This window comes from Pleurodeles waltl, chromosome 9 (genome assembly GCF_031143425.1).
Source record: "Pleurodeles waltl isolate 20211129_DDA chromosome 9, aPleWal1.hap1.20221129, whole genome shotgun sequence".
In the NCBI taxonomy this organism is placed as follows: Eukaryota; Metazoa; Chordata; class Amphibia; order Caudata; family Salamandridae; genus Pleurodeles; species Pleurodeles waltl.
In genome coordinates, this window is record NC_090448.1 from 139,362,963 (window position 1) to 139,390,939 (window position 27,977).

Below are 27,977 nucleotides of genomic sequence, written 5' to 3' on the forward strand. Positions count from 1 at the left end.
CAAACTTGCTGCCTTGAGTAACAGGAGAGCACCATATCTACAGAGATATGACACTATCCTACTCTACCCTAGTGCTGGTGCACAATCATGCCGTCTACCGCCACGCTCACACCCTTGCCCCATAGTGCAAGGGTGTGTGCGTGAGTCTAGCACAGGTTTTATATTGGAAGGGTGCAGTTCCATTACAAAATACTAGGCTGAGATAAACTTTAAAAATATTTCCCACTTCCTTGTGTGTTGTACAGGGCACCAAAACATACAAAGTGGGAAAAGTTAAGAGAAATAAAAACATTTCTCCCGTTAACACCTCCATCAAGATGGCATTATTTTTTGACACAAAACCCTGTCTACTATTGTTAGTATGTAGGGTTTCATGTCAAAAGCCATGGGTGGTTGCATGAGAACGCCCATGTATCATCTATGGAATGCCCCCTTGATGCTATACGTTACATTCAGGCGACTTTGCAGTGCAACACTAGTTTTTCGCTGGAAATTAAAGAAAAAAACATTTTTGGCTGGTTTGTGTCACTTTTGTAACATATACACAGCGCAAAATATTTGTCCATCTGGGCCTGAGTCTCTAGGAACAGGAAATACTAGCACCCTTTTTCCCTTGGTTGCCCCTGAGACTGCAAGAGCTGGGGAACAAACAGGACATTTAAAAAGTCTTAACCCGGCAGGACTTTACTTTCATGCACTTCTTCAGTGCCATTTCCATATTCTCGAACCTAAACCAAACAGCTGGAAATAAAGCTGAACCTGCAGTGTTAAATAAGTCACTTGTAAGTTACCTTTGGAATCTCTGATGTACAGCTGCTGTTCACCAGAGCAGCATAACGCAGCTTCACATAGCAGCACTTAAGTGGATGTATGGAAGCACCCTGTACTAACTTTTCTGCCATAAGGTTGTTCCAGTATCAAAAACCCTGGTTACTGATGGAGACACACTTTCTTCTTGCCATTGTTAGGAGAAAAGCTGACCAGCAGCTAAGCTATGGTTGTTTACATTCCTTCGAGAGATGTAAACCCACAAAATGTAAACAGATCCATTCTAAAAAAATAAGATTATGTTTAAAACTCATTACATTGTAGATCTGATCACTAAGTTCTCTGTCCAAGACATCTCACAAATTTCTAATAGGAATCAACTAAGGAAATCCAATTAGTGTAATCATTGCACTCACTGAAGCCAGCCCCCAGGCATGCATGCTTGAAGATAAAGTGAGACACTACTTCAAGAAGACCGAGAACATGTACTGCAAATAAAGAAAACATTGCATGATGGGTCCTCTGATCCAGCTGGGAAGTATGCTAAGAAAATAATGTACCAGTAATTATGTTGGACTAGAGAAAATATTTTACAGAAGCAAAAAGGTCCTATGCAATTTTATGTTTCTCCTTTTCTGTCATAAAATGATTCCCTTATGTGTGACATTGTTGTGCCATCCGTGACGCTCTATATTTTTGCATTCTAGGGTGTAAACAGTGAGATCCCACAACACAGCAGGACCCTCTATATAAAGTGGGTGACTCTTTGCTGAAGGGGGAGGCTTACCAGCCAGGGTTTACATCGCCCTGTCATTCTTTTAACTTTGAGGTGGTGCCAGGGTGTGCAAGGCCCCAACAAGTAAAAGTGATTTTAAATAAAAACATTTCCAGAAGAATAAATATGTATCTACCACAAATAAGATCAATAAAAATTGAATGAACAAACCGTAACAAAATAGGGCTTGCCACTCTGAAATAATGTTGATGGGGTGAACTGTTATTATACATTTTTATAGAAGCAATTAATGTTTATGAAAAATAGTGGAAATCCCAAAGGCTCTTTATAAAGGGTTCAGGGGAAAGGTTAGTCTGGCTTGCATGTGTATTTATATATATTATTATGTTTAGGGATTTGCACAAACGACCAAACGTAACTTTTCAATGTTGATGTATTTATGCAATTCAGTCTCCTCCATCGGCTGTTAACTCAATTTAGAATCTGAATAGGGCTGGGCGAGCTCAGATATACGATATGGGGATACAGTGAAGGATGAAGAAGAGCCAGTAGTTGTCTCTCACTGCCCAGTGCATGAGACTGTCAGATGGATTTGATCTTTTTTTTGGTCCGTTCAACACTTTTTGATTGGGTGGAGCTCCATTCGCTCTGGTTTGTAAAGTGCACAGAATGAGGCCAAACAGAGTCCGCACACACTGGTGATGTGTAAAAAATGGAGTGTGAAGGGGGGGTTTCTTCCTAAACTGTTGTCGCAGCTCTGTTCCAAGTGACCCATGGGGCTCCAGAAAATGAAATGTTCAAAGTTCACTACCAGTAATACTTTACAACTGGCAGCTTCAGACTCCATGTACTGGTTGGTGGAATCCTGCACTGGGTGGTTTGTTGGCTTTGGATCTTGTGAATCAGGCAATAATCTTCCAGCTTTTTATCAAGTCCCAGAACAATATCTGGCCAGTATGTGCACATTTACTTACTCCCTCTGCAAAAGATTGATGAAGGTTATGAATACCGGGGACCTTCACTACAGCCTCTACAATCCCTTTGTCTCCCGGACCTTGAAGGCTCTATCTAGGCACCTTGGAACTAAACCAAAGGCAGACGGGGTTCAAGGAAGTCCCATTAGCCCACCAAGAGGTTTAATCAGGAATTCAGTTTTCCTAGCTCTGGTACTTGTACTCTACCCATGAAAAATGAATTTATCAGAAGCTCCTAAAATGTTTTCATAGCTTGGCGTCTTTGTAAAGAAAATCTTAGGACTTCAAAACATGCCTTTCCCAGAGCTGCCCGGTGCCCCTATTCTAAAAGATGTTGTGTTCCAAAATGACTGAAAGGGTTTTGGTTTAGGGCTCGCCACACTTAACCCTATTTCAAAGATGGCCAAGGAATTCACTTTCTGGGAAGAATCATTGCTGTCCGGCTCTGCTTCGTCCAAACAAAAATCAATCGTCAGTCTGAGGCTGGGCTAACTTTATGAGCTATGAGTATCACGCAGTAGCTTCCGTACTCATGAACAGCGTCCACTTTCAGATATGTGTTTTCAAATAAAAATATGTCCTTTTTCCATGGGCAGTTTTAATTCTTTAATGAAATATATAAAGCGCCTGGGTCAGACCTTGCGCCCTCAGTAGACACTTCCAAGCACATATGCAGTCAAGCAAATCTGGGAGAGCTACAGAAGGGATAACGCTTTCTCCCAAAATTTGTTTTCTTTCCTCTTTCGTGCCAATGAATGATCTTTTGGACAGCATATTACAAAAGTGTGTTCTTTGCATTGTCAGACCTCTGTTTAAAAAAAGATGAAAATGACACTAAAAGCAAAGTGGAATTAAACTTTTCTCCTAGGGACAAAGTGTCAAAAGTTTAAGCCAGCCCGTAGCAGCAAAGTCCAAAAACACTCACTTCTGCATCAGACAGACTCTTCTTACCTTGGAAATCACAAAGCGATCATTGTGGGGGTTCCTGGGATCCTGTGGCTTGTACTTCATGACATTGAAGAAGAGGACCGACATGATCTCTGCTGCACTGCAACATGATGTTGGGTGCCTAGAGCAAACATAAAGTACATTTATTTAATTTCATGCAGATCCTAAATAAAAGACAGCTCGTCCTTCTTTGGAGTCATCCCAGGGCTAGCCCTGCAATATTGCAACATGCAGCATATTGTCTGATTTTTTTAGTATCTTTAATGCACCAAACAATGATCCTTTAAAATTAGAATAATTTGCTTTAAAATGTCTCCAATCAAATATGGAGCTCCTCAAGATTCAGCAGCATCCACAGTCCTCTACAATTACTACATGGCCAATTTTCAGTAGTATTGATGCTCAATATATTCGACATCACATATAAGCATACAATGCCCTCATCGTTCTCTAGCTTGAAAAGGGCTCTTGAAATTATGATCATGTAGCAAAAAAACTAAGGTCCAGCATTGGATGATGTGAAAGGGGCATAGCACTGATATATTTCTCACAGGATTCTGCGTTATTACCATTTACTGGAGACACTCTTTGAGGCCCCAATGAAAAAGGCGCAGACTTTGGCAGTAATTTTTGATAGTGACCTCCCCATCACGTCTTTTCTATATCACGGTAAAAGTGCTTTCTTTCATCTGTGCAAGTTCAGAGCAATGCCTTAATTAATTGCTCAGTAACATGCCGTTACATGCAATTGTGATTTCTACCACCGACTACTAATGCTGAATGGTCTCTAAAGAAAGGGAACTCTCCAACTTGAAAGAATTTGCTCTAAAATATCTCTACTGGATTTTGATCAAGAAAAAATCTTAGTTCTTACATAAGTCAGAATGCACACCCCTGATGCACCCCTCCACACCTTTCGAAAGTCTTTCAGAGCTAGCACTGATTTTGTAATCTGATATCAATCTTCCTAAACAATTTTGTCATACAAATGACCAAACGAACGAGTTACTTACCTTCGGTAACGACTTTTCTGGTGGATACATTAGCTACCTGTGGATTCCTCACCTAATGAATACTCCCATGGCGCCAGCATTCGACGGAAATCTTCTTACTAGTCTCTGCACGTCGACGAGGACGTCACTCTAGCCCACGCGACGCCGTCTGACGTCATACAGGCAATAAGAGGTCCTCGACGACGTGCCGACGTCAGTACCAATCATTTTTTACGTGCATGAGAACAACCAGGCAATGCAATGAAAGAGCAAGGCAACATCCCATTACATTGTAAAAATACACAACATTGCATGAATAACTGTAAATCTTTTATATATATATATAACTCTCTCTTTTTAAAATATATATATACACATCAAGTATATACACAAAGATATATACATATATACATATATATAAACAGGGGTGTGGAATTTTTGAAAAAATTACTTGTCTAAAGGACAAAGTTCCACAGTAATCTTCTAGCCCTGTAAAGAAATACACTTGTCCCACCTACCGTACAAATCGACTAGCAGGGCTTGCATGGATGCATTAAAACAGCCTCCAAAGTAAACATGTCCATCTCAGCCTCTTGGCTGCATTAGTAGGCTGCCGTGCAAATCCTCTTAGAGCAGCATTTTATCTACCAGGCTGTTTTCTTGCTATAGGCATAAACCACTTACCCTTCACTCTCTGACTTCTGAGCCCATATCTCTTCCATTGACTCTGAGGATCCATCATACTTTCTTGCTTTCTCACAACACAACATTGGTTTAATACATTTCCTGTTAACATACAGCACTTTCTTTATATATATATATATATATATATATATATATATATATATATATATATATATATATATATACACACACACATACAGGAAGAAATACAGAAATATGTATGCAACCTTCCCCACCTTTCTCACAACAGATTTCATTCCCCTCTTCGCCACTCTCCCCTCCAACAGCTGCATGCCCTATGTCCAATCTTACTACAGGTTCCGCAATTGTTCTCTTCTTCACCACTCTCACAATAGGTTCCATTACCCCTCCTCCAGTCCCACCACAGGCTGCAAGTATCTTTCTTTCACCTCAACTCCAAAATCCCCTCCTCTGTGCTTGTCAACAGCTGCAACTCCCTTGCCTTCAACTCTTTCACCACAGATTGCCCACTTTTCTTTACCCAGTGATATTTGTGCTTATCTAATAGAAGGTCTGTTTAGCAGCCCTTTTACCCTAACTATCCCACTTTGCTTCAAGTCTTCCAGCAGTCCTGCAACCTGCCCCCACAGTAACACCGATCTTAGAGGTGTGTTGTAAAGAGCTACGCAGGTCTAGTCAGGGAAATATAGAAGCTAATTAACGTGTCCTGTGCAGTGTTGACAGGATGATAAAACATTTACAATGGTAGCTAAAATATCGATTTAAAGCTCTCAATGAAGCACACACAGTTGCAAATAACATAGTAAACATGCCACAATATTAATTGGGTGTGAACCGAGTGCAAGTGGGAAAAAAAAACATGGCAACAGGTTCAGACAAGCCAACTTTTATTAGGGGCGATGTGGACTATTGGCTACAGCTGCTAACCATGCAATATGAGGAACCAGGTTCAAATTCAGCCTCGGCTCAGCATTCTGTGAATCCCAGCAAATCGCTCTGTGATGAAAAAAGGTGGAGCATAGTCTATGTCTATTGTGAAGAAATGTTATTTCATTGCGTTAGATTTGAGCTGTATAAAACAGTCAAAAATATAACCTGGATTATTCCCATCACAGATGCTCTAATCGTATTCTATAATAATTAAGTACAAAGCATTACCTCTAGATAGGTGAAAGAAATTGCTATTTAGTTGCTGAATTGTACAATGTGAAACTGGGAACCAGGATCAATCGTGACTTCCCTGCTTTATCAAATTGTTTTATCCTAGGCAAATACTTTATTTCACCAAGCCTCCTTCTCTCCACAAAAACCTCTCGTTCTTAATTCAGTAGCCTATAATGGTGCTGTAAGTATAATAAGAATCAAGGCCACATGTATGGTGCACAAGATTACTGGCTTGCATCTGAGTTTACTCATAGCATTGTCATCAGGGCGGAGCCTGGAATTTTTCACAGTGCGTGTTTGAAAACTCACAAATTAATAAATGCCTCTCAATGAAGTGATATAATTTGATGCACTATGCTGAAAAGCTTTCTTGTGTTAAGGATATACAATTTTTGAGTTGTGAATACACTGTCATATTCTGACATGTTTGTTGCATAATAGTCATGACAAATATTTTAAGGCCTGGCTCACGCAAGGCTCTTAGAGCCAGAGTCGACCCTTGGCACTAAAAGCACTCTTAAACATTTGACAGCAACCCCCACTCATGGTGGCTTCCCCTCGTTTGCCTGGGTGACAAATGTGGTATTTTTGACACCATGATGGTTTGAACAGCAAATCCGAACACATCCTCTGAACTAGTACTGGACATCCACTTGTTACATCTTGTTTGCCTAATCCACTTCCAGCAAGTGACAGCATTCTGGAGCTCCTGCTGCTCAGCAGGCATACCACACTCGGGAACTCGTGCTCTCTTGACCTTCGGTTCCCTGACAAGGAGAGTTGCCTGCCCTGTAACCTACTTCACAATTCCTTCTTCATCATACCGCCTATCAACAAATCGGGCCACGCCAGAAAACTCTCGGCAGCCACTGTTAAGCAGCATACTCACTGTCAGCTGTTTGGCATGCGAGCCTGGCAGTCACTGTGATCACGGGCTTCTTGTGCTCTCATTTTTCTTCAGATTTTCATTGTAAACGGCCTGAAGCAAGGAATTAATCTAGATTTGCCACAGTGTTTCAAACATGCAGGGACCGGGCATCTGATACTTCCCACTTCAATCCTACCTCAGGGGAACGCAACGGGGTATTGTTTCACTCTCGAGAGGCATTTTCACAGCATGTAATTTTTAGTGTGTAGGCCCACAACCAATAAATAGACGATCTGTTTTCACCTCACTTTTTAGCTGTGAACAGGAGTTCTCAAAGCTCTCTCTCTTCCTATCATGGTTACCGTATTTACCTATGAAAATGAGCACTCGGGACATTTTCAGTATGCAATTTGAAATAACAGACTCCGTGCTTGTATAAGTTGCAGGAGAGCTTAGCAGAATGTCTGCTTGTCCGGCGGACTAAGTACAGATTAAAACTTCTTGTCTGCGGCAGGAATCATCATGTCTCGGGCGTCGGGCGATACAAATTCCCCACCCCTGATAAATATAATATATACAACATCTATTGCACCCTCAAAGACCAAGAGGAGCGTACTCAAGGATTACTTGGTAAGACCAGAAAGGCAACGGGGAGGCGGGTGGGACCGTGAGGAATCCACAGGTAGCTAATGTATCCACCAGAAAAGTCGTTACTGAAGGTAAGTAACTCGTTCTTCTGATGGATACAACTACCTGTGGATTCCTCACCTAATGAATAGAGTCCCAAAGCAGTACCACGCCCGGCGGTGGGTGCCTAAATGGTCAAACCAAGAAATCCTGCAGCACTGACCGTGCAAAATGGCCGTCCCTTCTAACCTCAGAATCCAAACAGTAATGTTTTGCAAAAGTGTGAAGGGACGACCAAGTTGCGGCCTTGCAGATGTCGACCACAGGAACACCTCTGGCCAAGGCCGAAGTGGCCGACTTAGCTCTGGTGGAATGAGCTCTAATGCCCTCAGGAGGATCCTTCTTTGCCAAAGAGTAACAGATTTTAATGCAAAGAACAACCCACCTGGATAGTGTTCTCTTGTGGACTGCCTTTCCTCTCCTCTTGCCCACGTATCCAATAAACAGCTGATCTTCCAGCCTGAAATCCTTTGTTCTATCAATAAAGAAGCTTAACGCCCTCTTTGGGTCAGACGGTGCAGTCTTTCTTCCTCTTTGGAAGGATGAGGCGGAGGATAGAACGTGGACAAAGTAATTGCCTGAGCCAAATGGAAAGGTGAAACAACCTTCGGGAGGAAAGCAGCCTTGGTCCTCAACACCACCTTATCCCCATAAAAAGTTGTATAAGGGGGCTTTACTGATAAGGCCTGCAACTCACTCACTCTCCTTGCTGATGTTATAGCTATCAGGAAGACTGTTTTTAAAACCAAATACCTTAAGGGGCAAGAATGCATAGGTTCAAAAGGGGACCCCATAAGGAAAGTCAGGACCAAGGACAAATCCCATTGCGGCATAACGAATGGCTTTGGAGGATATTTATTTAGAAGACCTTTCAAGAATCTGATAACAATAGGGGATTTAAATAAAGATGGTTGGTCTGGAAGACATATGAAGGCTGACAAGGCCGATAAATAACCCTTAATGGTAGCCACTGCACAACCTTTCTGCGCTAGAGACAGAGCAAAAGACAAAACGTCCGATAGATGAGCATGCAAAGGATCAATCTGCCTCTCTCCACACCACGCAACAAATTTAGACCATCTATTAGCGTAGATAGATTTAGTGGAGTGTCACCTGGCCGCTAATATAACATCCACTACCTCAGGCGGGAGAGAGAAGGAACTCAGGTTGCCCCGTTCGATCTCCAGGCATGTAGGTGCAGACTCTGGAGGTTGGGGTGTAGAACCTGCCCCTGCGACTGTGAGAGGAGGTCTGCCCTGAAAGGGAGACGGAGCGGAGGGCACATTGAGAGTTGGAGAAGGTCGGAGTACCATACCCTCCTTGGCCAATCCGGAGCTATTAGGATGACTAGAGCCCGGTCCTGGCGAATCTTCCTCAATACTCGAGGAATCAAGGGTATGGGAGGAAACGCGTAAAGCAACTGGCCGCACCAGGTTATTTGAAACGCGTCCCCCAACGCTCCCTGCATCGGATACTGGAGGCTGCAGAATAACGGACAATGCGCGTTCTCTCGAGTGGCAAACAGATCTACCCGAGGAAACCCCCACCTCTGTAAGATTAAATGGACTTGATCTGGATGGAGACGCCACTCGTGGTCTGCCGAGAATTGGCGACTGAGACTGTCCGCACGCACGTTCAAGACTCCGGCCAGATGGTTTGCTATCAAGCAAATCTGATGGTCCTTTGCCCAGGACCATAGTCGAAGAGCTTCTCTGCAGAGAAGGTACGACCCCACTCCTCCCTGCTTGTTTATGTACCACATCGTGGTAGTATTGTCCGTTAGGACCTGTACCGACTGACCACGAAGGGAAGGGAGGAAGGCCTTGAGAGCCAGACGTACAGCCCGTAACTCTAACAGATTGATGTGAAACATCTGTTCCTCTGGAGACCAAAGACCTTTGATCTCCAGATCCCCCAGATGAGCTCCCCACCCTAGAGTGGAAGCATCCGTTATGACTGTGGCCACTGGTGGCGACTGCTGGAACGGCTTTCCTTGTGAAAGATTGTTGCTTGCAATCCACCACTTCAAATCCACAGCAGCATCTCTGGAGATCTTGACAGTACTCTCTAGATCCCCTTTGTGTTGAGACCACTGCCTTCGGAGGCACCACTGAAGAGCCCTCATGTGCCAGCGAGCATGCGTGACCAACAGAATGCAGGAGGCAAACGGACCGAGCAGACGAAGGACCTTGAGGACTGGAACTACCGCTCCATTTCGAAACATTGGAACCAAATCCTGAATATCTTGAATCCGCTGAGGCGGAGGAAAGGCCCGACCCAATGTTGTATCCAGTACTGCCCCTATGAACAGGAGGCGCTGAGAGGGCTCTAGGTGAGATTTGGGCTCGTTCACCGAAAAACCCAGGTCGAACAACAACGGGGTTGTTGACTGCAGATGATGCGACACAAGCTCCGGGGACTTGGCTTTGATCAACCAGTCGTCCAAGTAAGGGAATACTGCTATCCCCTTCCTTCTGAGTTCTGCCGCAACCACCGACATCACCTTCGTGAAGACTCGAGGTGCTGAAGTAAGACCAAACGGAAGGACCGCAAACTGATAGTGCTGCGATCCCACCACAAACCGGAGATACTTCCTGTGTGACTTGAGTATCGGGATATGAAAGTAAGCATCCTGCAAGTCGACAGACACCATCCAGTCTTCCTTGTTCAACGCCAAAAGCACCTGTGCTAGGGTCAGCATCTTGAACTTTTCCTGCTTGAGGAACCAATTCAAGATCCTCAGGTCCAGGATTGGTCTCAAACGACCATCCTTCTTGGGAATCAGGAAATACCTTGAGTAACATCCTCGACCCCTTTCCTGCTCTGGGACCAACTCCACCGCGCCCTTTGAAAGGAGGGCTTGTACCTCCTGTTCTAGCAACAGGAGGTGTTCTTCTGAACAATAAGAAGGGCGGGGCGGGATGAGGGGCGGGAACTCCCGAAAGGGAAGGGTGTAGCCTTTTCCCACAATACTGAGAACCCAAGTGTCCGTTGTAACAGTCTTCCATTTGGTGAGAAAATGCTGTAATCTTCCCCCTACAGGAGAGGAGTGAGTGGGAAATGGTGGAAGCCTAAGGCTGCTTCCCCTGCTGCACCCCGCCAGAGGATGAGGAAGAGGCAGAGTGCTGCTGAGAGGCTCCTCTGGTGCGGACCCTACCTCTCCCTCTAAAAGATCTATAGGGATGGGAAGAGGCAGGTTGCTGATATCTTCCCCGAAAGGAAGAGGAGGAAGAGCCACGCCCAAATCCACGAAACCTCCTGAAAAATCTGGAAGAGGCCGTGGAAGAAGGAGCTTGGAGCCCTAACGACTTAGCCGTGGCCCTGCTCTCCTTAAAACGTTCCAAGGCCGAATCAGCCTTGGCTCCAAACAGTTTGTCCCCATCAAACGGGAGATCCAACAATGTGGACTGTACATCCGCAGAAAAGCCCGAGTTACGGAGCCAGGCCTGCCTCCTTGCCACCACAGTTGTGCCCATTGCTCTGGCTACCGAGTCGGTTGTATCCAGTCCCGTCTGGATAATCTGGGTCGCAGCAGCCTGGGCATTTGAAACAACATCCAAAAGACCCTGGGAAAGCTCTGTAAATGATGAAGAAATGTCATCCATCAGAGTATGAATATACCTCCCCAGGATACAGGTTGCGTTGGTGGCCTTCAACGCCAGACTGCAGGACGAAAAAATCTTCTTGGACTGCGCCTCTAGTTTCTTTGAATCTCTGTCCCCAGGCACCGTCGGGAAAGAACCAGGCGCTGACTTGGATGAACAGGAGGCCTGCACCACCAAGCTCTCCGGCGTAGGGTGCCTAGACAGAAAACCAGGGTCAGTCGGAGCCGCCCGATACCTCCTGGCCACGGCTCTGTGAACTGCTGGGGAAGATGCCGGCCTCTTCCACACCTCTAACACCGGATCCAGCAGAGCGTCATTAAATGGCAAAAGAGGCTCCGCCGCAGCTGAGGCCGGATGTAGCACCTCTGTTAGAAGGTTTTGTTTAGCCTCCACCACCGGCAAAGGCAGGTCCAAAAAACTAGCTGCCTTCCGTACCACTGCGTGAAAGGAAGCAGCCTCCTCAGTATATTCTCCCGGGGACGAAAGATCCCACTCAGGGGAAGTGTCCAGCCCACTGGCCGACTCCAGACCACGCAGCCCATCACCTGAGTCCTCTAGCTCTCCTTCCTCCAGGGCTCGTTGGTACTCCTGCTCCTCTAATACACGGAGAGCACGTCTCCTCGAATGAAGCCGTTGTTCAATACGCGGAGTCGACAATGCCTCCGCCGAAGTCGAAGATCGGCGCCGATCTTCAGAAGCCACCGACGCCGCGTCCGGCGCCACAGGTAACTTCGGCGCCGACGAAAGAGCAGTCGAAGCAGATGGACCCACCGGAGTCACAGGCCGAAATCCCGACGTCGACGGGATGGAAATCCCCGGGGCCAATCCCTCTGAAGCCACCGGAGCGGCCACCGGCGCCGACACTGGCACCGAGCCCACGTTCCCAAAAGGGAGAAAGGGCATAAAGGGTGCCGGCCGAAGAGGCGCAGGATCACCCAATGAAAAGGCCAAAGGCCCAGCCGGAGCACCCCCTGGAGCCATCTGTTGGAAGATGGCATACATCGCATTCAAGAATGCGGAACTATCGGCTCCAGGGGTGGGAAAAGCCGGATACTGGGGTGCCTGTCTCGGAGGCGACCCCGACGCCGGCCTCGACGTCTGCAACGCCGGAGAAAACACCTGAGGCTCCAATACCTCAATCACCGACGCCTGTCCAGGTGAAGTTGGAGACGCCGGAGAGGGCAACGGCGTCGAAGGATGCGGCGTAACCGTGGGACTGATCTCCCATGTCCTTCGGCGCCGATCCGAAGACCTGGAACGAGTCTCCTTTGAATGACGCCGAGATTCTCTACGGCGCCGGGAGTCTCGATGACGCCGATGTCTTGGTGAAGAAGACATCTTGTGATGCTTCTCCTTCGATTTCGCCATAAACAGCTTCGCCTCACGTTCCTTGAGGGCCTTTGGATTCATGTGCTGGCATGAATCACAAGTCGAGACATCGTGGTCGGAGCTCAAACACCAAAGGCAATCGGAATGAGGATCCGTCACCGACATCTTGCCTCCACACTCACGACAAGGCTTGAATCCAGACTTTCTCTGCGACATTATTACCACAGCGAAAGACTACGCAGCAAAAATACACTGTAACCACAAAAGTAACAGTTGCTCCCTCGAAGATAACCGTTTCGAATGCACAGAAAAAAGGGAACTGACGTCGGCACGTCGGCAAGGACCTCTTATTGCCTGTATGACGTCAGACGGCGTCGCCTGGGCTAGAGTGACGTCCTCGTCGACGTGCAGAGACTAGTAAGAAGATTTCCGTCGAATGCTGGCGCCATGGGAGTATTCATTAGGTGAGGAATCCACAGGTAGTGGTATCCATCAGAAACAAACATTTTGGAGGCAAAGTTCTCTGTGTTCGGGTCTCCTCACTCTGTAATATTTTCCAAACATTGTTGGGAAAAGGAGACCGTCTCATGTTTTTGTATGAGAATGAAGACCAATCTCTTAAGACTAGAACAAAATTGTATGACTCCTCCAGTTCATGCCACAATAGAACTTTTTACCATGGTACACTGATGCCAAGTCAGATGATTAAGATTGTTCAGCATCCACTGCTCTTCCTATTAGAAACCACGCTGTTTCTTCCACTTAAGCTTTACCACCTTACTTTCCTCTACCTGGTGATTTCAAAAGCAACTTTAACAGGCTGCTATCTATTGTCATTTGATACTTCTAATGACTGCGTTTATCCCCATATCTGATGCTCCTCCAGGGTATACCAGCTATACAAAATCTTCATTTTAATGATATTAACTTAATTGATTAACACATTTACTATTGTTCTTTATTTTATTGTATCCTCTTATGTTGAATATGTCGGGATCTAGCTGCAAGGCCTCACAAGGGAAAATAACTGGTGGATAAACATAATGATGTTGTGTGGCTGAGAGATCATGATCAAGGAAATAGATCAAGACAGAGTGACGGGCATGATCTACAGTCAGTAGAGGGAAGCACTCAATAGCATTCCATAATGAAGATCTGTAAAACAACCAGGTTAGTAAAATGGCATAGAAACTGGCCAGCATTTCAGTCTAAATGTGTTTTGGATGGATGAGTAGTATAATCCACTCCATCCCTGAAGGATTCTTTTTAATCTGGTTCTGGCCACTCCTGCCAAAGCCTTTGATTGGCAAAAAGAATTAACAAAGTCAGTAGCTCAGCCATTTAGAGGTGAGGATATTGGCTTTGCCAACAATCGGAAAATACTGATACTTTTGTACCCTACTACGTTTTAAAATTGTGGTCAAAATTTAATCATACCCTTTTGTTTTGGGTTTGACTAAACCACAGTGCAATATTATTCAACTTTCCAAATTATTTTCCACATAGATAGCTGAGTGGGTTGAATGTGTTAAAAGAGAATCAATTCAATTGTTTTGTAGACTAAATTCTGGTGTTGATTCTCACACCCCAAGCCAACCCAAGTATTAGCACTCACATGCCTTTTGGAGCCTGTCCATCGTACACATAACATCTCTCTCATTGACTTGTCTATTAAACCATAATGTTCTATTAATGGATATGTAGCTGAAGTCTAGTTTTTCGGTGGCTCTCCATGTTGCAGTGATAAGAGCAGCACTGTGAAGTTTGCGGATCTGGCTACATTTAAAAACTGAAACAGATGCTTCAAGTTTATATCACCTATACCTCCATCCTTACTCAATTCAGCTGCTATTCCTCTACCACAACAGCCCTGGTGGACATTACAGGATCTGCCTCAAATGTTTGATTTGCGAATTAGGCTGTAAACACTGAAAAAAACATGCTTTCTCCAACTCTGTAGTTTAATGCAGTGATATTAATTTGTAATCACTTTGGAAGATACAAAACAATAAACCTAGTTTTTAAGATGCATGCCTATTAGGCCTTAAAGTAACAATTTTAGTAGGACTAGATATTAAAATAAGTAAAATAGGTATGACAGCAGTCTTTTCAAGACTGCTTACTTCCAAGGAGCCTGAGACAGCTGTATCATGCAGACACAACGAAAACTGTCATTAAAGTTAGTGTCCAACCAACTGTAAGTGCTTACAAATTCACATTAACATTCAAAGACAAACTTCATGCTTTTATTAGACTTTATTGGTAGGTGTGTCTTCACCACAGATGCTGACATGCCAAAATACCTCTTTCAGATCTATACTTCAGCAGGTGTCTTTAAGTTGTGATCTTGCCAATATGTGCTAAAACCTGGAATAGTGAGCACACACACATGCACAAGAAAATACAGGTGAATGTCGTGAACATTAAACTAAAAAAAGATTTTGTAACAAAACATATTTCAATAAAAATTAATGATTTACACAGGTTACAGCACTGAATGTGCAAAGAACAGTGTTACGCGTGTGTATATGATCCAAACTTTTGTATTTACAAATTTACAGCCACTGGCTACTTGATTGCACCATATACTCAGTCCCAATACTCATTCGTGGTCACCAGCTTTTATTCCAATCAGCCCCTTGACATGCTCCTTGGAATTATAACCTTATGGAAAATTGCTACAAATGCACTTCTTCTACCAGTTTCTTTGGACCTGATTTTAAATATCGCTGGTCCACTTAAATTACAGATAACAGCACAGAAATAGTGTTTTCTGTGACAGCAAACAGCAGATTATCTTTCATGGAACAAGGAGTAGAGCTGGTGGAATTTTCAATCCGCAGAATAGCAGATGCGAATCCTGGGGAAAGTTCGCATTTTGTTGATGGATTGACATCTACCCCCTGACATAAAAAAAATGGAAGGTGGGAATCACGAACCTCTGTGCTGTGTAATTACCATGATTACCAATGCCGTGATTCTTCAGTGGCAGAATTTTCAAATGCAAACCCCTGGGAAGCATTTGCTACAGGCTCCAGTACCACCAGAGATAGCTGCTAATTAAAATTCCATAGGGGCGCAGGGTGGTGGGCGGTGAGGGTTGATCTCAGAGAGGATTTGGCATTGTTTCTTGGCAATCCTGAAACCAAACCAATTTCTCTGACTTGCCCTACGCCTCCTACCAGCAGCAAAATTACTTATTATTTGCATTTGTTTTCCTTGGGGCTGGAGATTATAGTGAGAAATAATTTGGCACTATGTTTAATGCTTCACTATATGTGATGCAAGAAACGTATGGTTGTGTTTAGATGTGTGATGGTCAGTGCACTCAACCACAACATAGCAGAGTACCCTCTATATCAACCTCATGGTTGCCCCGTTCTATTTAAAGCTGTGGGATTCATCAGGTTTTCGACGACAGAGCCCACACTTGCTCCACTGGTGGAAACCTTTGGATAACAGCCTGATGGACATCAAGCACTGAATATCAGACCATCTATCCTATTGAGGGTAGTTGTGCTGAGACATTTGTTTTCAAGTTCCAGATCAACTGGGAAAGTCTGGAGGACCCAAACAGCAAACAGGACTAGCCCCAAAGCATCAGGACCATCATTTTCTGGTTTCCAACAACAACCTGCTGCTTTGGAAGTTTGTTTTTGAAAAACAAAAAACCTTGCAATACGGGCTCCCTGAGTATAGCGCCTGCACAGCAAAGCTTCTGTGTCTTCAGTGGAGTGCCCCTGCTAAAGGCACATAGCTCTCTGCATCTCTGGCAAAGATCTCGAAATATGGCAGGCTGTACTCCACCACAGCAGCGGAGTACATCCTTCCGCTTTCCTAGCACAAAGGAGTACAGCCTGTAAAATCCTGAATAAGCCCCTTAATGGTAAATCTACTTGATCTTAACATTTGCATGTGGAGCGAATTCCCACTGAGATATCTCTTCTCAGGGATCTGTAAAGAATATGGATTTCCACACTTTTAACGTTTGCCCACATTTTATGCCAACCCTTAACCTGAATTTGCATATACCTATATTTCACTAATGGACCTTACAAATATAGAAAATCTGCTAGTACTGCAGAACTCTGCTTTCGTAATTTGAATTGGAAGGCAACATGGGTGTTCTCAAGCGAGGTACAGTGGATTGGGTGTCAGAGATTCACAAAGTCATAACTTTATGGGTTTTACAAACATTCTTAGTGGCTTATGTGGTTTTTGCAAACATCCCCAAAATGTTATGCCACCATAGCTGAATAAATCCATATATTTCTAGACGAAGATTAAGTAAGGGTGCAGATATCATGGCAGAATTCCCATTAAACTCTAACGTTATCTGGGGGTCAAGGCAAAGGAATTTCCCAACATGTAAAACTACTCCGAATAGATTTTTCCATAGTGCTTACACATGCAAACTGTCTGCCTTGTGCACAGTTCACAGTAGTAAAAGTAGTGGAGGAAAAGTATGCACAGAATTGTGCAATCAGGCATTCATCTTGGAATTTTCATGAATACCTTCAAATTGGTAACCAACACCAATAGGAGGAAATGTTCCGTGCACAGGCTTCCTTTTTTTGTAGTTTTTGCATTGGGCTCTATGCTGATACAGCAGGGAATTCCAATAGATCCTTGACTCGCAGCCACAGCGTACCTGGAGGCAATCTCAACAACATCGATTTTTTACTAGTCAGCAGCTTCACAAAATGTAACAACGGGCAAACAAATGTCTCTGCTTTTGAAGGTTTTGAACCTTTCACAACTAAATCAATCAACATTTCTTTCATGTCTTAACTGCCAAGAGTAAGTGTATTCTCCGAGGAGCTATTTCAATTGAGGAAATAACAATTTCTCTACTCGCTCAGATCAATCAATTTTTCTCACTCTGAGCGTCAAATATTTTTTGCAAATTCCAAGTGTGCTCAGCTTAAATGAATTATTTTACAATTGCCAGACAGTCCAAGTTGAGCCACAAGCAACACTGGCTCTATGGAGACGGTGAAGAACAACATTTGTCGTCAGCAAATGTAACTGCATTGATAGGTCAGAAGTAGTGACATGACATAGACAAGGATTGACAAACTCAATAGGTTTGACATTTGTCGAAGAAGATAGACATTGTGGGCCTGATTACGAGTTTGGTGTAGGGGATAACTCTGTCACAAACATAACGGATAGCCCGTCAGCCGTTTTACAAGTTCTATAGGATATAATCCGTCATGTTTGTGACAGTTATCCCCTCCGCCAAACTACGAAGAGGGCACATGTGTTTATATATATATATATGTATATATATATATATATATATACACACACACACACACATATATATATATATATATATATATATATATATATTCACAAAAAAACAAACAAAGGTTACAGGAACATTACTGTTAGGTTCAGAATTTAAACGCACAAAAACATAGAATTTCAGCTGTAACAGTTATTTCAAGTAACTATAACTTATGCCCTAAGATAAGTATAACTCGCACAGCGTCCCTGGATATTTACATTTCTTTTTTCTTTAATATCTCAAAAAATACTGAATGGATTCACACCAATTACAGAAAGCACTCTTTTTGGACCAAGATCTAGCTGTCTGCCAAATTTGGTGTAATTCTGTCCAGCAGTTCGGGTTGTAGTCAACACCGGCAACAGTCTGGCAAGTAAATCCCTTATCATCAAGTGCAGATTCACTTTAAAGTTCTAGGGACCAACCAGAGTGCTAATATTTTGCATTCAAGACATAGTGAGGGACTCCTGAATTACATTTTGATGGAATAGGAGCTGTGGAATTTAAAGCTTTTCATGAGGAGAATCTGATGTAAACGAGCGTTGAGATGTTAATGCAGGTATGAACCCAGTGGATTAAAAAAGTGAGGAGATGCATGGGGTTTTAGTAATGTGGTGCACATTGTATTTTTAAAGGGGCTACGAGTAGTTAATGGAAGACATCTGCATAAATACAGCATCCTCTTTTCACATTTGTTTGCTCACGCCACCCATCTTCTCAACCGTGTAACACCTCCCACATTTTAAAACGGTAAAAAATGTTGGTAAACAACCTTTGTGCGCAGCGGTGGTTGGGTACCTGCAGAGGGACAGCAATGTAAGATTGGATGCAGGCCTAAAGATCAGTCCTGCACCCACAGTCAAATATAAGTAAATTGGCCCAGGGCCCGGTACTGTCTTTGCACTGCAGGGGTTGGTGGCAGGGCTTGGCCTGATGATCAGGCCCCTTCACCAATTATCCATGGACACCCAACCTATGCTGCCTTTGGCTGCTTGCAGTGGATATCAGCGGCAGGGCAGGACCTGCACTCAACCCTCAGCAGGCAGCCAACTCAGCACTTTACATATGAAGAGGGAAAAGTGCACGGTTTGCCTACTGTACTGTTTCAATATTTTCTATAATGCTTGTTGCCTGACTTAAAAATTGCACATTGGACAGTCGACTACCACTACAATTGGCAATAAGCCACAGTTTAGAAAAGATCTTTCTCCTGACAGAAGCATGAAATTTCCTTTATTCTGAACTACCGGATCTGGAGTTTCAAGCTGCAATTAGGAATTAAACCACACAAAGGTTGTGTTTAACCCTAGGAAGGCCCAAATACCAAGCTCCTCGTTTGGTGGTTCAGTACATTTCAACTGCAGTGAAGCACAGCTGACTTCGGACAGAAACATACACAGTTGTTCCACAATCAACCCTTTTTGTGCAGAATGGTGTCAGAAAGAACCGTGTATTGAGCATAACGAGGACAAAATTACATATGTGCTTGTTGGCCTCAGGTGAGCGGCTAAAGTACTTATGTTAGTTATATATATATATATATATATAAAACATTACCAATATTGTAATTGCTGCAAGCCGCCTCCATTTAACTACTAGCACTTTTAACATTATGCCTCCCAGTCTCCGGGTATTCTACTGTGCCCTGTACAATTAATATGTACACGTTTTATGCAAAGCAGTCTTCCCACTTTTTAAACAACGGAGCACTATATTAAGATTTACCCAGGTGTGGCACAGGTTGTGACAGGCCCCTAAAACCGGGAATGACACAATGAAAAGAGCAACAGGAAAACTTAGATATACCTGTTTTGCAACATCCGATTCCCACATTTCGTCAGAAAGTGCAGCTTCTTTAATGTTAGGTCAGTTACCGGAAGGTGCGTCACAGGTTTAATTTACCCCGTTCGATGGCAAGAAAGATAATCGCAGCGTGTTTCCTTGGTATTAGAAGTCTAAAGGCATTCAGCACATAGAAACTACACTTTGGCTAGTGTCATAGACTTATAAGCAAATGAGACAAATCCACAGTTTACATTTTCTTCTTTAATGTATATCTTTGATCCAACCGCTGACTGAGTGGAAGGCAAACTAGGACCTTAATGACGGCTAGCCTAGCGGGTAGAGGACAGCTCCAGCTTTTCAAGTCAGGGGTGGAAGGAGAAAGGCCCTCTGAGACGGCCTATGATCTCATTATTGCAGCTCCGGCTCAGTTTAAGGCGTACTGTCAGGGACGAAGTTATTGAGGGGTCGGGTACCGGCTTCATAAACACAATCTGCTTAGGCTAAAGCACAGTTTTAGTGACTCTCTGTTCAGCTCATAGAAGATATGGCACAGTTAAGCTCCCCCTCTCCCAAAAAAATATTTGTCTCAAGTTCAAGCAGTGCAAATAAGTTAAAATTAAACAGAGCAACACAAAATAGTTCCCAAACAATTTCAGAAAAATAGAAAATCTAATGAGCTAAAGGAAACCAAAACATCTAAATTTGAATGGGGTTAATAGGGGATACAAATGTGTAATATTTTAAGGTGAAGAACACCTAGACAATGTAAAGTGGCAATGAAAAATGTAATTTCACCATTGGCTCAGTTTCACCCTGACTGAACTAGAAGTGATGTCGGGTACACCTGTCAGTTTACCCCAGTCAAGGTTTTTGACTTCAGGGCATTTTGATGGCCGAAGGCTTCCAGCAGGGCAGGGGCTAAGTCTGAAGCTGCAGGGGGAGGGGTCTTGGGAGGAGGCGGGGGGGGGGGGGCGCAGGGGTGTTGGGGGGTTAAAGTCAGATATGTAGTTGTCAAGCTCCTGCTGAAGCAGTTGGTCTTGGTGCCAAAACATGGGTTTGATAGCTGCCAAAGTTGCTTTGCAGATGGGATAGAGTTGATCCTTTGTACCTGTCCAACCAAGGTTTTGCCGTTGGTTCTCAAAACCCACCAGCAGGGCAGGGATCCACAATGCTTAATATATTTACCATGAGGTCCAATACAATCAGTGTAGAAAAGAAGCTCCAATAGAGATGAACATTGTCTTGCTCACCTTGAGTGTTTCTAGTCATCCCTCAGCACCTTGTCGGAGTACTCCGGAAGATGATTTAGTCCCACATTTCTTCAACTACTGGGAAAGGTATGGTCAGTCTCTTCAGTTCCAGGTCCCCAAGTTCCAGGCCCTTATGGGGCAATTCCAGTCCCTCGGTTACAGCAGGTATCTGGAGTCCTTGAGACATTTTCACCCAGCAGATTCCTCTTTCTTCTAATGTTGTTTTCCTAAGTCCAGAAATGCTCAGAGTGGTGGAGAGATGCCAATCTCAACATATGTACCAGCCACAGATTGGAGAATTTCCTACACCCTATCCCATTTACTTTCTCATGCTACGCTCACCTCCCTCTTCAGCACTTTCTCTTCATTAAACTGGAATAAATCCCTGAACCTTAAATAAAAAATGGTTAGCCCCTTTTTCTATCTGGAGGGGTCCTGGCTTTCCCTTAGCCACTTCATTGTGTAGATGAACTATCCTACCCACTGATATGATCAAAAACTGGTAGTCCCTCTTGTTAGGGTTGGAGCCAGAGAGGTTAGCAGGGCAGTAGGTATGAATGAGAGCAGATCCAGCAAGCCCCATATGGCATCTCTAAGTGAAAAGTGGATGAGTGACCACGCTCCTTTGTTCTGCCAAGTGTTGCCGCCCCCTCCCAGTTGGTTAATCCCTGTTAAGTGTTAAGTGAGCAGTTGTTGACAACAAGCCTGTCTTGCTGGGCCCAGGACCCAAGCCTCTGCTCTCTGGGGGCAGGGTTGTAAACTCTCAGACAGGAATATGTAGAGAACCTCTCGAGTAGGGAGGATTGACAAAGGGGTTCTCAACTCAGTTTGCCTCAGCAGCACAAATTACACTTTGAGAAAATTACAAAAATCTGCTTTCACAATTAACTGAGTTTTTTTTCTCAAAAATAAGTAGCAAATATCTTTGAATCAACAATCTAGCATTTTCTCAATCAGAAATGGGAAATAAAGATTGTAATCACATCTAGACCTGTTCATAGATAAGCTATCTTAACCTAGACAGTGAAAACATCTTTAGCATACTTTTTGATAGTGAGGGAACACTGTTCCCAATGTAAGGCATTCAACTTTAATATATATTAGACACCCACTACTGTGGGCTTACAAGGCATACCTCAGGGATGACTTTTTAATAAACAGAAATAGTGTTTTCTACAAGCTAAATGTATTTTTATTTTCCATGTGCCACTGCAGTGCTTTTAAACTCCAGCCAGTCAGAGTACATTAGTGCTCCTGGCAGCTATATGTTTGTGTATATATATATATTTATATACATATATATATGTAGCGTACTATGAACTGCATCCCGCATACATCCCATGAATCCAATGCCCAGTACGTTCTAACATTGACCAATGAAAGCCATCCTTCATGAGCGCTCTTTTTGTGTTAAAAGTCTAAAAGCATCATCCTGCTTCTTTAGGGTGTATGTGACTACCAAAGCAAGAGGTCATTAGATTGAAGAATTGCTGTATTACACAAAAGGGATGAAGCAAGACCGTCTTCTCTGTTGCCATACATCAACTGATGCCAACGTTTGATCATCCTGGCTGAATATGTGGACACTTCCTTTCAGTGGTGGAAATAACCTGTTTCTACCATTCCTTGTTCTCCACACACAGTAAAGCATTGCATATACCTCTGCAATGAATGTTTCTCAAGACTCATTGTGCAAAACAGGTTGCAGTTACAACGGTTACTTTACTTCCTTCTACAGAATCTGGGCAGACTCGTGTGAAAGGAAATGGTTGTGACTGACTTGAATCATTGGCTTAAAAAATTACACTCGTCGGGCAACCGAGCAAGATTCTTTTCCTTTATCAGACATTCAGCTCTCCTTACATAACAAAATGCCTTTTGAGAAAAAGGAGAATTACCGGTAAAAAACAAGCAATAAAATTCTTCTCTTTCACCCTTGAATTGTTAAATCTATTCAGCTTGTGAGGGTCCCTCGATTCCCAGAAACTTTGCCAAAAACGTCCAGATTTAATTAAAGCAAAGATCTGCTACATACTGGCAAGGATTCGAACAACTTTGGAGCGAAATGTGCCACTTCGGTGTAGCCACTGGTCTGTAGGGGCCACCGTTAAAGGATATCAATTTTAATGTTCACAGAATAAATTTATAATTCTGGTCATCTCACCACATCGCTGAAACATTTCACTCAGAGGTCTCATACCCTTCCATGCCCCCCAATCTATGGAGTAACGTGCTATCCTTCGTAACGTGTTTCAGCACCTCATCAGGGATATGAAATGATACATAAATTCATTGACAATAAAATACAGAAGCTGAATTGCTTCCTCAGGGTGGACAATAAAACAATGCTATGAACACTCAGCATCTCCGTGAAAGATACAATGTGTTTGTTACTTTTGTGCATAGCCGCCTAAACTCACACTAGCCATGGGGATTTAGTAGGTGGCGGGTTGTGTGTCATGTGTGGTAGTTTAGAGGTTTGTTGTTTTATGAAGAGAGGAGTGCTGTTGAGAGCTTGCTGGTTTCTAACTGCATGTTGCCACTGAACTGTGAAGGATGTATGTGTGTTGCTTTGAGTAATATGTTCTTTTGGAGATTTTGACATTGTTTATGAGTAATACAATTGAGTTTGTGTCACTTTTATAATCCACCAATAGTGCTAAAGCACTATCTGGTGCTACTCCATATGGTGATCTTCTAAGGAGCATGAGTACTACAGTCACTCTCAGTTATAGCACCATAAAAACAAAAGGGTTTGCCTGGCGTTTTCAAAGCCAGCTTTTACAATGCTGTTAGCTCAAGTCATCAGCAGAACTTGAAGCCATCGTCCAAGTGAGTTTCCCATAGGATACATGGTATTCCCGTACCAGAAAACTTGCAGAACGCGTGTACTAAAAAGTCTGCTTCATAAAATATACAGTTGAATAACACTGCTTCAGGACATGCCAACTGAGGAAAAGGTGTTGCAAAATATGACAAAATACACTGCTCAAGAGACAAGGAATATGGACAGCAGAATACCTGTTTCATAAAGTATTCTGAAAACTGTGCCACTGAAAATGCTTGTCAGTATTATTTTGCCAGTGTCCATTAGAACCCATGTGTCAGTAGGTACTGCCTACTGGATTTCATGTGCCATTAAGTGTCAGATTACTGTGGCATTGATTCATATAATCTGTTTCCACATAGTAAACCATAACTATAGTAAATAGTAAGTTTTATTTTAAATAGTGTGCCAGTATATATTACCAGCCTTACTGTATCATGAAATATGCTCAATAAAAAAGCAAAATCACAAAATATGACCATCTAAATTGGGAGCTAATCCTTGGGCAGGACCCAGTCACAATCTTTGAGATTCTGTCCTGGAGAAGAGATGGTATCCTCTTTGGCTACACCTACTTCTGCCCCTTTAGAGCAATAAGTTGACCTATGAATTGCCATTTCAGGGCAAGTGAAAACATTTTCCGGTTTACTATAAAAAGTGTTCTCGAACCGTTGTCAAGCACTCTCAAAATAAGACAAAATGAGCCTGACACTTGCAAAGCTGCCATTGCTGTTAATAAGGCGGTTTGGGCTCTACATAATTGCTTAATGTGTTCTGTGCACAGATAAATTGTACCCTGTTTGAAAAGGATGAGCAGTGACCTGAGGACGGGGCCATAACCAGGAGCACGACTGGCAATCAAAGCAGCAGGTGCAAAGACTTAGGAAGAAAAGTGCCACTATACCTTCCTAAGGTGAAGACTTGAGAAGAATGGTGGTCTGGGTCTGTAAAAATATCATCTGCCTATTGTGAATCCCTAAATGTTTTGATTTTAATCCGCTCATCACAAGATTAGTGATCTGTACTTGTGCACCATCTTTCGACTGCCTCAGTTTAAATGGATCAACAATTCACATCAGTAAAATCCCCTTGTGAATATGATTGAGACCTCTTAGGATTTTTGAACTGTACCTGGGACATACAATTTTTATTGAAAGTTATTATGCAGAAATTCAAGGGACTTGATGGTAGGAACCCCCATAACTCTTCCTTGGTGTATCTGAGCACCCTTTGCACTGAGTTTGAGATTGTGACAGGCTTTTGTGGTGAGTGAACTTCTAAAATAAAATGAGATAATACTGCAAGATGTTCCTGGTGTCGGCAGCTACGTGCAGAATGTCTTTATGATTTTATCTATATCTCCTGTGTCTGGAACCATGGTGATGAATTTCTTTTCTGGATTATATTTTTAAGGAGATTATAAGCATACACGTTACTGTAGCCAATTTGTTTATTTACACTTCCACTTAATAGGGGCAGGCTTACACGTTGTTGACTTAGGGGGTCATTCTGACTTTGGCGGGTGGCGGTGGCCGCCCGCCAAAGTCCCGCCGGCAGAATACCGCTGCGCGGTCAAAAGACCGCCGCGGTTATTCTGGGTTTCCTGCTGGGCTGGCGGGCGACCGCCAGAAGGCCGCCCGCCAGCCCAGCGGGAAACAGCCTTCCATGAGGATGCCGGCTCCGAATGGAGCCGGCGGAGTGGAAGGGGTGCGACGGGTGCAGTAGCACCCGTCGCGATTTTCAGTGTCTGCATGGCAGACACTGAAAATCTTGGTGGGGCCCTGTTACGGGGGCCCCTGCAGTGCCCATGCCACTGGCATGGGCACTGCAGGGGCCCCCAGGGGCCCCACGACACCCCATACCGCCATCCTCCGCCTGGCGGCCAAAACCGCCAGGAACAGGATGGCGGTATGGGGGTCGGAATCCCCATGGCGGCGCAGCAAGCTGCGCCGCCATGGAGGATTCCCCAGGGCAGCGGAGAACCGGCGGTACACCGCCGGTTTTCCGTTTCTGACCGCGGCTGTACCGCCGCGGTCAGAATGCCCAAGGGAGCACCGCCAGCCTGTTGGCGGTGCACCCGCGGTCGTTGGCCCTGGCGGATTTTACCGCCAGGGTCAGAATGACTCCCTTAATGTTTACTTGTTTAGATGTAAATGGTGCATGGTAGCAGGCAGGATAGGTATTTGTTTTCAGGGGCGCCAGGATAGGCCACTGGCTCCAAAGTACAGTCGGTGGCTACTTACATGGCTCAGGTCTATAAACTGGCTCTGAAGCTAATGATGGACAGCGGGAGAGAAAAGTTCAAGTAATACAGACCCTAAGCCACCATTCAATTGGAAGGAAGTACACATTGTGATTTGGCTGCCCCAAATTAAATCTCTCATGATCTGCCTATTCTTGTAAAGATGGGTACTTTCCAGCTTAGGGAAAAACTAAGTTTGAGCAGTGGCAGCTTTTATGATGCGACGCAACAAAAGGATAGGGCATCTTCATTACAAAAAGCAAAGATGAGCCCACGTTCCTTGCTGAAGAAATATTGGATTGAAAGGAAATTAATGACCTCTTAAGCACAAATTTGGGAAGAGTGTCTTGTACTGTACTGATCATGTCGGGTAGATTTTGGTGTGACACCGCCAGATCTTCTGCTAGGGGTAGCAGAGTACTCTGTCTTCTGTGGAGCCCTACCCTACCTGAAAGGCAATTAGACCTCATAGGTTAAGAAGCCCAGTGGACTGGTAGCTGTGGAGTCCAAAACAAACACGGGATCCAAAGACCAGTAGTGAACATTCATTGTAGGTAAGCTTCTTCTTCTTCCCCGAGTATGGATAAGTATGGATAAGTACATTATTGTGGTGGATATTTGAATCTACTAGTCCAGTGGTGTGCCTGGAGTTTGCTCATATCATGACTATCCTGAAGAGTTATGCTCGATTTGTGAGAAACTATGCCTGCAAAACAACACCCACAAGATTCTCGTGCACTGTACAAACTATCTGGCATCACCAGCAACGCAGCCTGCCTATTGAGATTTTGAAGAGCTCTGTTGAAGGAAGGGGGCTTAGCTGCATTATTTGTCCAGGTCTGCTGAACAGAATGTCCTATAATAAAACCCGAGTCAGAATGTAGCATTGCCTACCGGACAAACTCCCAAGCACTTCCACTCCACGTTAACTTCTGAGTGAAGCTGACCTTTGCATCGGTCATGCCAAAATGAACCAAAGTGGCACATAGTATGCTTGCTTGTGGCATAGATCATACACTGAAAATATGTCCTCCTAAGGTATTTCTTTATGTGTTAATTGTGTATTCATAGCAATGTGATTTAAGAGTGAATGTAATGGTGATTAATCAAATTGGTTCAAAACAATGTCAAAGAATGCATATATGTAACAGATTATCAGCTCTACTAATAAATAATCAAGTATTTAATATGTCAGAACCACTGTTCGAGGTTAAAAAACAAGAAAGAAATCAGAGAAGAAATATGTATAATGAAACAGAAAATCTGGGCACATCTCCTCGAATTCCCAAGAGACCACAAAATATTCCTTTCTCAACAGCAAACGACCAGCGCCACCATCTCCTTTACTTGTCCCTGTACCTTCCCTAGTTCTTATTCCCACCCCCAGTTAGTGACACCGAGGTAAAGCACAGGTGGTACTCGCTTGTATATCCCATCAAAACCCTACATGGTTCTCTTTCAAGTTGTAACTGGTGGAATATGAATCATACCGCGATTCATGGTTTTGCTATAGCAATACGTGCCTCCATAGTGTATTACTCCAAGCTGTACCTTTGGATGATCTGTCTTGTCACATGTGCTGTTTTTAATATAAAACTTTTTAAAAAATGAAACAGGAAATGTGGGTTTTAGAATGAAGTGCATCTCTAAATAAAGATGTTTTGCTGTGTGTATTAATGAATAACCATCATCTCCTTGGAATCACGAGGGTGGCCTGAGTTGTTCTGACAGCAGGAATGTGTGCAGGGTCTGGAAAGAGCTGCTGCTAGAGGGCTTTGGCAAAAGGCCACACTTAACCTAGCTGCATGGCTGGCCTTATTAGTTCTGACACTTCTTCACAAAA

The 27,977-nt window shown here is 43.7% G+C and overlaps 1 protein-coding gene across 1 annotated transcript in view; it reads right to left on the bottom strand.

The window, feature by feature from the left end:
- The window catches only part of TKT (transketolase), a 115,554-nt gene that overhangs the window by 83,152 nt on the left and 4,425 nt on the right, over positions 1–27,977 (bottom strand). Inside the window, exon 2 of the mRNA XM_069206435.1 lies at positions 3,430–3,547. Coding sequence (XP_069062536.1) covers positions 3,430–3,547 — 118 coding nt within the window. The remainder of the gene's footprint in view (positions 1–3,429; positions 3,548–27,977) is intronic.